Source organism: Podarcis melisellensis (genome assembly GCF_964234715.1).
Source record: "Podarcis melisellensis genome assembly, chromosome: 5".
Taxonomy (NCBI): Eukaryota; Metazoa; Chordata; class Lepidosauria; order Squamata; family Lacertidae; genus Podarcis; species Podarcis melisellensis.
The window spans coordinates 86,504,295-86,517,452 of NC_138537.1; the positions used below are offsets into that span (position 1 = coordinate 86,504,295).

Sequence of the window (13,158 nt, forward strand, 5' to 3'; positions counted from 1 at the left end):
ACTGGCCAATGGTAGGCAGGCTTGGGGGACACGGGTGGCGCTGTGGGTTAAACCACTGAGCCTAGGACTTGCCGACTAGTCGGCGGTTCAAATCCCTGCAATGGGGTGAGTTCTCGTTGCTTGGTCCCTGCCCCTGCCAACCTAGCAGTTCGAAAGCACGTCAAGTGCAAGTAGATAAATAGGTACCGCTCCAGCGGGAAGGTAAATGGCATTTCCGTGCGCTGCTCTCGTTCACCAGAAGCGGCTTAGTCATGCTGGCCACATGACCCGGAGGTTGTACGCCGGCTCTCTCGGCCAATAAAGCGAGATGAGCGCTGCAACCCTGGACCTGATGGTCAGGGGTCCCTTTACCTTTTAGGGGGCCAAAAGGCAGGACAGGGGTGAATCAAGTTAATACACCTGCCAACTGGTTCAGCTGGGAAATCAATGCTGCCCCCCCCCATCAGAGTCCTGCCTTCCTTCTTCCCATCTTTTTCAAGGTCCCTTTCCTTGGCTTTCTCTTTTGGGAGCATGCCACGGTTTCGGGAAAAGCAGAAGCGGGGTAATGACAATAGGAAAGGAAAAGCTTTTGACTCCGGCCTCTGCGCTCATAACTTACCAGTCACTACAGGGTATGTCTGGGGTCCTGACACGTTGTTCCCCAGGTCTGGGTTAGCAGAGCTGGATAGACTTGACTTGACTTCATCAAGACCAGGGGTCAGAGCTGGGAGGGAGTACTCATTACCCTAGGGAAGAGAGAAAAGAAAGCTCTCTATTGACGGGCTGGAAGGAAGGGAACAGTGGGCAGATGGGAGGAGGGGGTGACAGTTAGGAAGAGGTGCAACGCGGTCCCCGCACAGATGGGAGCAAAGAAGGAGGGCACAAAGCAGAGGAAGGGCCAGCTCTGGCCAGCACACCCCCCGCAAGCCCACCTCCTCTTGCCTATGAATTTCCTTTTCCCTTATTGGCCAGATTCTATTGGGTTTCCCCAGCAGATGCTACAAGATGGAGGTTTGGCTGGGAGAAGCCCCTTCATTCTTTGAAAGGCAGATTCAGAAAACTTGACTGTTCTTGCCACATAGTGTGGGAAAAGGTTCTGCTAGGGGCAGAAAATGTCCTCTGGGGTGGGTGGGATTTGCTTGCTGATCAGCTCGTCCCCACAGCCGTTCTTGGGCTCTCTCTCTCTCTCTCTCTCTCTCTCTCTCTCTCTCTCTCTCTCTCTCTCTCTCACACACACACACACACACACACACACATTTTTTTATTTTTTTATTTATTTTAAAAGAGCTCCCTTTCTTGCTTCCCCCAACCCTTGTGCATTGGGGTATGAAATTGGGGTGGGGGCAGGCCACATGGCTAACAGAAGGGTGGGAGGGGGAAAACCTCATTGCATTTGAAAAGGGTGTCCTGTCCAAAAGGCACTGGTAATTGCCTTTTTATTGTGGCAGCCTCCAAACCAGACACGGGAACCGGAGAGACTACAGGAGGGGGGGGGGGGAAGCAGGAAAAGTTGTTCTGATTAATATTACGTTAAATTAAAACTGATTTTCTGCTCTTTTTGCTTTGTTTTTTCCCCTGTCCCCGCTTTCCATGCCAGCTCCCAGAGAGCTGCCCTCCTCCTGCCGCCCTCCCTGGCCAGCCGCGATTGCCTAGTCATTTCCAATTCCTTCTTGTATTGATCTTCCTGTAGAAATCAGTTTTGTAATTAGCTGCAAATTAGGCTTTCTGCTGGGGGTGAGGCTGCCCCCTGATTTATCACTGGAGTAATTCGCTGTGATCGGAGAGAAATTAAAATGAACTCAATTAGGCTTTGGGTTTGCTTTATGGGCCCCATTCAGAGTTTCTGGGGGAAGAATGACTGTGCTGGTGTTTAATAGTCTAATGAAAGTAAATAAAGGTTATTCATTGTAATAAACTCAGGGACTCGGGGATAGCAGGAGCCTAAAGCCAAGCTCTCCTTCACTTCCCATTGTTGGTTCACCGCTTGGGGTGATTGAAAAAAGACTTTTGATCTTTGTGTTAAAGGCAAACCGCTTGGGGGATAAAAGGCAAGCCTGGGGGAAGCAGGTAAAGATGAAGGAGGGACAGGGCTTTCCAAAGCAGCGCTTGGGCTTGGCATCAAGCAAAGGGGAAAAACGCTCCATTCATTCTGGATAAGTCCTTAGCTTCTGCTGGCTGGGCTGAACTGAAAGAGGAGGACTTCCTGCTGAACTGTATCAAATCTGCGTCCTCACAGGTTGTGTCCTGTCTCTGACAAGGGCACACCCACCACCACCATCAGTTGGAAGATGGCACGAGGAAGCTCTGTTTGGCCGTTAGGAATCTCAAAAGAAGAATTCTCTGTAAACTGAAGGGTCTGTTAAATCGAAGGTGAGCATTTTAGTCAGTGACTCGGCTTCCTCAACCCTTCTTGCCCAAAGTTTGACATTATTATTTTTTAAAACAACAACACACCCCTTGTTTTTGCAACCTAACGTTCCTGTATTACTATGCACAGGAACAGAATGAGAATTTACAGGTCCTCTGATAACTGTTCTACAATAATAAAATAGGACTTGGAAACCCATTTTTTCTATTCTCGGAGGATAAAAATAAAATAATGCTACAGATTGCATCATGACTTTACAATAAATGTTTCATCTATTCATTATTTATTGTGTGTGTGTGTGTGTATGTTTGTGTGTGTGTGTGTGTGTAAAAGAGAGAGAGAGAGAGAGAGAGAGAGAGAGAACTTCCCAGGAAATACTTATTGAAGGGTGGTATAAAAATCAATTAAATATTTTTTTTAAGAAACCCACTCAAAGGACTAGCCTTTTAGAAAATATCTATCTACAGCTCTGTGCGAGAGATACTGTTTTCACACTCAGCTGTGACATCTCCTATTGGAGTTCCTACTTGGGGAAGAGAATTAACTGCCTGTGACCTTAATGAGAACAAAAATTACACTGATGTCTTATACGTAATGTGCACAGAATCTGGTCAACTGAATCTTCCCAAGTAGCCTTCGTTTGTGTATCCCAGATGGAAAAAATATAGACTACTGCCATCTTTAGGACACAACTGTTGAGCACAAACAAGAGTGCATGTGTACATATTTTGGGTGCGTCCTTACACAATCAAATAACCAAAGGGAAGGTGTGTGCGTTCACACAAATGCCTAAATGGTGTGTTTGAGTGGCTGTGATTGTCTGAGGAGTGTTGCAGGAAGTGTGCAGCTACCCAAAGTGATGTAAGCGTGGTTGTGAGTTATAGGCTGCCTTCAACATTATCATCCAAGGTGCCTCAAGGTGTACAAACAATACTATCAGAAAGCAGTATGTGTGTCTGTTTCCAAAAGGAGGCATGAAAAGAACCGATCTATTGGTGGGTAGGGGAGCTACAGAAGACACAAGACTTCTCTAGAAAATGTGCCTGCATGCTAGTATTTCGGCATTGCATTTCCATGTACCTTAAAGCACAAAGTGGTCACGCCAGCACCTTTCAAAAGTTGGAGATGTGCTTTCTGTGTGCTTGGGTGTGTGAGCATGCAGGCAGGTTTTGCACAAGTGCGTGGTGCATAGCTGTCAAGCGTCCCTTATTTGGTGGGAAAGTCCCTTATCCCAGCGCCGTGTCCCACTGCTGTCCCTTATTGATGATGTCCCTTAAATTTCCCGGGTTTCAAAGGAAGCAGCTCCTCTCCCTCCCTCCTTGCCAGCCAGGGAGGAGGGAGGCTCCAACTGTGTTGCTTGGCTGCGTTGCTCACCCAAGAAGGAGTCTAAGAACGACTGGGGGGTGGAGCTTGCATGCCTTGTGCCTTGCTCAGCGCTTCCCAGCGGAGAGGTGACAGTGGTTTTCCTTGCTGCATCCCCTTTGCCGGGTTGCTGCGCTGTGGGAACCACCGCTTGAGGCTTCGTTTGGCTGCTGGCTGGGCTTTCTGCCTTTGGCTGGGAGGGGCTCAGAAGTTGAACATAACTGTGCTCTGAAAATCACTTATTTTGGCTGCTGATCCCTTATTTTTGAGGCTGCTGGTCCCTTATTTTCAAATCTGTAAGTTCACAGCCATGGTGTGGTGACAACTGGGGAAGCAAATGATGCGTGCATGCCATGGACTCAAATGAGTTTTTTGTCTGCCTGTCGTTCTTTCGAGACAGATGCAGATATGACCAACTTTAAAAGAGTGTGGGGACTCACAAAGAAAAGTATGCCAAGTGGGAGGGTGGGCATGTGAAAATGGATACATCGTTTACACCACAAACTCATGTTGGTTTCATGCCAATTTAACTGTCACGGCTTCCCCCACAGAATTCTGGGAACTGTAGTGCGGAGAGGGCATGAGAGCCTAGTTGAAAGGCTGTTCCCCCTCACACAGCTACAGTTCCCTGGGGGCAAGGGGTGATTAGGAAACCGATTCGAGGTCTGTAAATGCAGAGTAAGGCAAGTACAAGAAGTAAGGAGGAGTGAAGCAGCTTCTCCAGCTGCATGTAGCCCAAATGCTTCTCTCCCCTGCCCCCCCCCCCCGCCCAAGCTGGGTCCACACCTGCTCAGATTTGATGTGCTCTGATGCCTGAAAGACATCAGGGTAAGAAGGACGCTCGAAGACCCGATCTAACGCTTCCAGCTGCTGCTGCGTGAAAGTGTCGGCGCGAAGGTGCTTCCGCAAACTATCCACACTGCTCTGGGAATCGCCGTTGGGGACTGAGCCCTCGGATACTTCTGCGAGACACAGGAAGAGATAACAGGGCATTAGTGAGGGTCGTCTCTCTCTTGCCAAAAGCACCCAATGTCTCCTTCTCAATCGTCTGGGCAAGAGGGTCTGGGAACCTGGCGACGTTTGCTCCAGATCCCAGGCCCAATTACCAAGTGTCTTTGTGCGAACTGTCCACCCCTTTTTAGAGGACAACATCGAGGCTTCAGAACCAAGCCCAGTCTGCACAAACTCTGTGCTAGAGATGGCGTTTCACTTGGTGTTTGGGGCTGTTTGCATCAGCCTGGTGCAATCTGGGCTGTGGAGAATTCGGGCTTAGTTTCTTAGTCTGATTATTCCTACTCTTTAATATAGATAATCACCCAATCTACATACCATGTATCAAAAAAGAAAGAAAGTGGGGGGAGGGGAGAGTATAGGACACCTGCTGATACAGGATACAAACAATTTGTACCTCTTTACAGAAAGGAGTGGCCTTTCAGAGCAATGCTCTCCAGTGCTCTGCATAAGGGCAGCTTTTGTACAATATTCCAAATGCATATAATCACTTAATGAGCCACATTCTGAAAGCAACAAAAAACCATGCACTCAAGGCTGCTGGCGCGATTCCCCCACCTCAACCCACATGTCTGCAGTCCTGTTAGTCTACACATCTTTCTCTCTCTGTCTGTGACACAAATAGACACACACACACACACACACACACTTTGCATCAGATCAAATTCTCTGGGCAGTCCACACCAAGCTGGGCACTACCTCCTGAACACAAAAGCTCCACTTTACTATGCAGAAATTCTCTGTTTCTTAATCCTACTTGTATGTGCACTCTGTCAGGCTAAGGTCTCGAGTTGTTGTTCATATACCACCTTCGACCTACGCTAGACAAATTTGATAGAAAACAGCTTTGTACTACATGTATGCAGCCATATTTAGATATTTTTTTTGGGTAGATTTGCATTGCCCATGACAAGATCTCAAAACAAGCCCCAACATCACTGTCACGAGGTAAACAGACCACTAAATAATTACATTTGATTCGTTATTGAGGAATCGCCCATCCCCTTCCCACGTCAGGCTCTGTCTATTGCAGTCCTCACCAACTTCTGCATCCGATTATCAGGCACGGAAGGGTGCGATTTTGTGCGTGCCTCCCTATGCAGGGAATAATCTGGAACCTCAGACAGCATTCCCCCCCCCCCCACAATTCCAAGTTGGCTTGCGCTTGCAGAGATACAACACCAAAAGCCTAGCGAGGAATCGCCGTTCAGATTTCAAGTTGTCGTTAACGACAGCTTTGTTGCACAGATACGGCGGGTCTGTGAGGGTGTTGTGGACTTTGCACTGTTTTCTTCCTCCCTGTGACAACCGGGTGTGTGTGTGTGTGTCTGCAGCAGCATCTTTTCAGCAGCCAAACTATAGAGATTATAGTTTTGTCTCTTGGCTTCCTACCTCAAGGAGCCTGCAGTCCACAGCTTCCTTCTCCATTGTGGCCTACGGTAGTGGCCACTTCCCTCCTGACTGTTATACATGTCAGTTTATATGTGATTATACAATATGATATAATCAATACTGCATTATATACAGTAACCTAATACAATATCACTCGTAAGACCGTGGACAATATTACATATTGATTAGTGGAAGCTTGCAGCCTCCTGCTTCCCCACCCTCCCTGACATTCTCATTCAGTGTGGGGGTTGAGAAAGAAGTTGGAGCTAAACTACCTCTCCTCACCTCAATTCCATAGAGTGGGCTTTGGGGATCACTGACACCCCCCCAAAAAAAACGCTCAAAATCCATGGGTTCCACTCATGCCTGTATTCAGAGGTAGCAGTGGTGTAGCGTGGGTTGTCAGCACCCGGGGCAAGGCAAGTACCGTATTTTTTGCTCCATAACACTCACTTTTTCCCTCCTAGAAAGTGAGGGGAAATGTCTGTGCGTGTTATGGAGCGAATGACTACGGATGGCGGGGGGATCTGCTGCAGTCGTGAGCAGAGGATCCATGGTTCCTCTTCCTTCCCTCCTCTGTGGCTTGCTTTGAAACATCAAAGCGGGAGAAGAGCCACTGAGTGGGGAGAAGAGAGAGACAGAGAGCCTGGTTACAAAGCACAGATCCACATGGATCCTCAGGATTTTTGCACTGGGTCATCCCAAATTCACCATCAGATCACATAGCATGTCCATGGCTACAGCTTGCACCCAAAAAATTACGAACCCACTGTTGCCTGGGGCCACAGTGGTGCAAAAACGTGGTTACAAAGCATGGATCCACATGGATCTTCAGGATTTTTGCATTGGGCTACCCCAAACTCACTGTCAGATCACATGTCTGTGGCCACAGCATGAACCACAAATATCATACATCCACTGTTTCATTTAGAATATTTTTTTTCTTGTTTTCCTCCTCTAAAAACTATGTGCGTGTTATGGTTGGGTGCGTGTTATGGTTGGGTGCGTGTTATAGAGCGAAAAATAGGGTAATTTGCGCCCCCTAACCTGTGGATTTGCGCCCCCTAACCCTAACCCCCAGATGTTGCGCCCGGTGCGGCCGGCCCCCCCTGCACCCCCCACACTACGCCACTGAGAGGTAGACTTCACAGCAGGAGGGTCGGCGGAAGGAATAATGGGCACAAACCAGTCAAAAACAAGCCCTTCTACGTCCCAGTGATTGCAATGTGAGGCATGCAAGCACATGTTTATGCTGGCAGCCTTAATTTTCTTCTAGATTTGCACCTAAGATCAGAGTTTGTACCTTGGAATGGCTCAACAACGCCATCAAGAAGCTAGGGAAACATAGGTCCTCAGAAAAGTATTTTTTTTACCTTTTATGCAGCTCAGTGGGCCATGAAACAGTATATGAAAAAGTCTGAAATGTATCTGTAGGTAGGGATAGGCATCAGACTCTGTGAGGATGTTGGGCTAGGACCCTGGTCCAGCAGGGCTGTTCTTATGTTAACGCTTTTAAAAACCTAGACTGGCACATGGTGACTACTAGGCAACTACAGGCATAAATCCCTAAGTCATTTCTGGGTAAATATAATATACCTTTTTTTGTCTGGCTTAAGGAAAATGGCTGATTCTAGGCTGTTGCATGACTTCTGGTAGTGGATAAGCGAAAGGAGCCTGAAAACAAAGAGTCTCTGGGATGCAGATACACAGGGCTTCTAACACTTCTCCTGCTGCTCCCCCCTCCAAATCAGCAGGGGAAACTGCTCTTTAGTGCTCAATCGGAACAAAGGGCAATTCAGGTTCCCCCCGGACAGCCAGTTGTTCCGATCTATCACTAAAGAGTGGGTTTTCCCTTGGAAAGGACTGGGGCAAGCGCAGAGACACCATCTTGCATCCAGGATTGGGGGTGGGGGCAGCACGTGTCGTACATGTGTGGCGTCATACGTGTGGCACCAAATTGTCAGGAGGAGGCCAAGCCCTGAGCCCAGAAAGAGCCAACCATTGAACAGTGCTGCTTTTGGCCCCCTCCTCCTCCTTCTCAACATCACAGGGGCCTTGCCAGAAAACACAGAGGGGGCTGAAGACCCCTCTGCCCCTAGGAGTTGGTGCACTTAGGCAAGCAGAAAACCGATCGGACCCGTGCTTTCAAGCCATGCCACAAGGAGAAATGCAGACGACCCCACAGTGTCAGAGGCAATTGGGAGCCAGCCAGGTCCCCGTCCGGGGTGCCTCAATGCCCAAGCTGCTCCTAACCCGAAGGAAATGCAAGGGGAGAAATGCGGGCGATGCTCTAAAAATGAATTAGGCGGCAGTCGAGGAGGAGGAGTGGGTGGGTGGCAATGACAGTTATTGGACAAGCATGAATTTCGCTCCACCTAATCTATACAACGGGGAGAAATAATCTATATAACATTCCAGGTTCAAAAGTCTGTTTGACATTCTGCCTTCTCTTCCCATACATCACACTCCTTTGCCAGAACGGACTGTCTGAAAGCCGTGTTTGGGGGGGGGGTTGTCCCCCTCCCCGCCACACACATGCAGGCCTGAAAAAGCCCAAATGACTGCCATGTGAAACAGCGCACTGGAAAGTCACCAGTTTTGGGCCAAAATCTTCAAGCCCCCTTCCTCTCTCTCCAGAGGACTAAATAGAAACGGACAAATCAATGTATTCATCAAATGCGTACCTCGCCGCCACCCTGTGAGCCAGGAGTAGCTTACATTTATTGGACAGCCTCCACTGTGTGATTGTGGGAGACAGGAGGAGATAAAAAGGCAGGAGGGTTATCAGGGAGCAAAGAGAAGGGCACATCCTAGCATCTCTTCAGGCGAGATCAACATGGGAAGCTGTGGAGGACAGCAGGTTTGAAAGAGAAAAGGCCACATTGGGATAGGGAGGAAGCAGTGCCGGATTTACGTATACCGTATTTTTTGCTCCATAACACTTTTTTCCTCCTAGAAAGTAAGGGGAAATGTCTATGTGTGTTATGGAGCGAATGCTTACAGATGGCAGGGGGATCTGCTGCAGTCGTGAGCAGAGGATCCATGGTTCCCCTTCCTTCCCTCCTCCGTGGCTCGCTTTGAAACAGCAAAGCGGGAGAAGAGCCGCTGAGTGGGGAGGAGAGAGGGACAGAGAGCCTGGTTACAAAGCACGGATCCACATGGATCCTCAGGATTTTTGCACTGGGTCACCCCAAATTCACCATCAGATCACATAGCATGTCCATGGCTACAGCTTGCACCAAAAAAATCATGCACCCACTGTTGCCTGGGGCCGCAGTGATGCAAAAACGTGGTTACAAAGCATGGATCCACATGGATCCTCAGGATTTTTGCATTGGGCTACCCTAAACTCACCGTCAGATCACATGTCTGTGGCCACAGCATGAACCACAAAACTCATACATCCACTGTTTTGTTTAGAATATTTCTTGTCTTGTTTTCCTCCTCTAAAAACTATGTGCGTGTTATGCTCGGGTGCGTGTTATAGAGCGAAAAATATGGTAAGCTAAACAAGCTATAGCTTAGGGCCCCACTCTCTTGGGGCCCCCAAAAAAATGTAAAGGAAAAAAACACCTGGATATACATTTCCAAAATATAAGATAAAAAAAACCAAATAAAATAAAACCTACAACCAACAACAGTGTTTTGTAGGCTCCAGTGATGTAAGTCATGGGCCCCTGCTCTCTTAAATATCACTGGTTTGCTCATTTCTATATATAGGGTGCGTTCATTCTGCATCTGCAAATGGCAGGTGTAATTTATTAGGTCCATAAATTACCATATGGCATAAAAAGGTAAAGGGGCCCCTGACCATTAGGTCCAGTCGTGGCCGACTCTGGGGCTGCGGCGCTCATCTCGCTTTATTGGCCAAGGGAGCTGGCGTACAGCTTCCGGGTCATGTGGCCAGCATGACTAAGCCGCTTCTGGTGAACCAGAGCAGCGCACGGAAATGCCGTTTACCTTCCCACCAGAGCGGTACCTATTTATCTACTTGCACTTTGACGTGCTTTCGAACTGCTAGGTTGACAGGAGCTGGGACCGAGCAACGGGAGCTCACACCATTACGGGGATTCGAACTGCCGACCTTCTGATTGGCAAGTCCTAGGCTCTGTGGTTTAACCCAAAGTGCCACCCGCATCCCTTACCATATAGCATATATTCAACACACAAAAAAACAGTGACAATTTGTGGCTGACAAAGGACAGCTGGACATATAAAGGGCCCCATTACCTTTAGTAGCTTAGGGCCTAATCAAACCTAAATCCGGCCATGGGAGGAAGCCGGCAACTTGAGCATGGTTCTTCAAGGGCATCAGGTAGCAATAAGCAAGGGGTGGGAATCAAGCCATCTTCTGCATGCGGGATTCTCCCCACCCAGGAGATATTGTCAATCCATAGTCCAATTAAGTAGCAGACCTTAGTGCTGGTAGCATTAGCCAACATGTGCAATACAGTTTACATGTGTGCATCCCCATCTGATTGGCAACACGGCTATTGAACCATAAATGAACAAACACTTGTCTGTCTCTGGAGGCTTGAGAATAACGCCAGCGCAAAATGGCAAATGGCTGAGAAGCCTAATTTTAGGGCCCTACACTCCTAAAGAGCCAGGTCTTTCAGGTAGCGCTCATCGAATCTGAAATATACTCAGAGTCGCAAAGTGATTTCATGCTCTTTATTCAGCTCATAGTGGTGAGGAGGAATGAATCAAAGTCCCCTCAAAGTATCTGCTTCATTTACATTATTTACACAATGGGCTGCACATGATTGGCTAATTCTGGAATTCTACTGTAAGCCAATTAGGTTGTGGATTCACTTCTATCTGGAGCATGATTGGGTGGTTCCTGCCAACCAATCAGACTGCTGCATTGTTCTAAGACCAATCAGACTGCTGCATTCTGAATCCTATTGTTCTAGGACCAATCAGACTGCTGCCTTTTGGATCCTATTGTTCTAGGACCAATCAGACTGCTGCAGTTTGGATCCTATTCAACTCAGTACATAACAGAATCATTCACATCAACCCTAGCTCTTGGGGTCTGATTTCTGCCTGCATTTTTAAATGCTCCATCAATCTGTACCCCATGATCCTCCCCCTAGGCTATGGATTTGAACGTAGCAGATTTGGATGAGAGTCATCCACCCGTTTAGCTGCAGGGCCAGCTGATTGCAATGACTTTGCAATGAAAGGGGGTGAATTTGCCACCCAGACAGCACCCACATGTGGGTGACAATCATACATGCTCCAGGTTAGACAGTATGTGCAGTCACAGTCACCATACATGAAGATCTACAAGTCGTTTACATGATTTCCCCTAAACAACCCATACATGAAATTCAAAACATGAAGTAGGCATTGAACGGTGACTTGGGGCAAGGCTAACAGCAGTTATAAAATGGTTTTCTTTCTGTTTTGGTTGTTGTCTCATTCCTTCCTGTCTACTAAAGGTTCTGGGTAACTCAAATGGCACCAGAGATAGAGAAATAACGAACACACAAATACCTACCTACCTGTTGTTGTTGTTGTTGTTGTTGTTGTTATATTGCTGCTAAAAGCTTTGAAACCTGAGTGCTAAATCATCTCCATTCTGGGCAGCACAAACTGCGCTGTAATCTAATTAATGCAATCTGCTGCAGCCACCTTTGTATCTACAATTCCACATAGTGCATTCATGCCGGTGTATGAAATGTGCATGTGTACACTGTGACTTTGTTTGCAGGAGCTGAAACCTGAGCTTTCTCAAGCCACTGTAAGCTTCTCTTTCCCTTCATTTATTCAGGGCCCTTCAGATCTTGACAAATCTGTCACTCTAAATTTGCGAGAGATTATGGTGCTCTCCCTCGTACGGCGAGAGGTGATATATGATATCTGCTGCCCCTATTGATTGCCTGATCTGGTGGCAGAGGGCCGGCAAAATGAACTTGAAATGAACATCATGCCTCAACTCATTGTGCGTATAATACACTACTTAATCCCACATTTTTCAGCCGCTATGGAATTCAATTGATCAATCATGTCCCACTGATAGTTCTGTTCTGGGGGTTATTCCCGCTCTGCACACAAACTTAGGACATCAAATGCGACAGGCCCCCATACAAAGAGAGAAGGGGAGAGATGGCAAGAGAGATGGAGGGAGAGGCAGCCCTACACACAATTATCTGGCTGGAAGCAAGTCTCTGGGAATCCAGTGGGGTTACTGCTGAGTAGACGAGTACAGGATTGCAGCCCCAAAGATCCAACAGATGAGACAGCAAGGAAGGCATGGATGCTGTTCATATTCCACAAGAAAGGAAATTAAGGTTCTACACCAAATAAATTTTCTGCATCAGAATACTAAAATTTATATTCTGCACTGAAAACAAATGATGCTAACCGAGGGAAGCCGGTGCAACACTCTGCAGCTCCCACCCTCTGTTAATGGATAAAGTGCTCGAGGCAGATCTATGAGGCATGGATTCAAATGCTTGGTTAGGCATGGTTTGAAGGCAAGCTTCCTATCTGTGCGCCGGAGCTGGGAGCATGGGAAAGCGAACTTGAAAATTATGAATCCTAAGGGCCCGCAAAATGGCGAACCGTTAGATTCTGAATACTGATAAGCAGCCTTCTGTGGCACAAATCCATCCAGTTTATATCCCGCCTGACAACTGTGACAATTGAGATTCTGTAGTGTCCCAGCTGAAGGGGATCCTGCTGATCTCACAGAATAAGAGATCTCCCCAACTACTTGTTTTAAAGTTGCCGGATTTCAAACCTTACACATTTTTTCCTTCTTCCAGTATTTAGAGCTTCTCTAAGGGCTGAGGCCCATGGCATGTTTCCAGCTGGCTTGGCCTGCTGTCTGAAACAGCAGAAAAGACCCCTGGCATATCAACGTCTTGGGGTCTACAACTGGCCCCAGTTCTGTTCCAGGCCTACCAGACGGTAACCAAACATATTCTGTGGCCAAGATCCTCACTATGTTGCACTTAGTGGAAAGCATGAAGGTAAAGCAGCAGGAATTCTGGCAAGAGCAAACCAGCATGGCACTACACTAGGTGTTTCCTGCT

The 13,158-nt window shown here is 47.6% G+C and overlaps 1 protein-coding gene across 10 annotated transcripts in view; it reads right to left on the reverse strand.

The window, feature by feature from the left end:
* The window catches only part of PAX2 (paired box 2), a 143,450-nt gene that overhangs the window by 30,599 nt on the left and 99,693 nt on the right, over positions 1–13,158 (reverse strand). For all 10 annotated transcript variants that reach the window (XM_081913730.1, XM_081913732.1, XM_081913733.1 and 7 more), the window contains 2 exons: positions 4,496–4,671; positions 599–725 (listed from right to left, as the gene is read on the reverse strand). In XM_081913730.1, the coding sequence (XP_081769856.1) occupies positions 599–725; positions 4,496–4,671 (303 nt within the window). The remainder of the gene's footprint in view (positions 1–598; positions 726–4,495; positions 4,672–13,158) is intronic.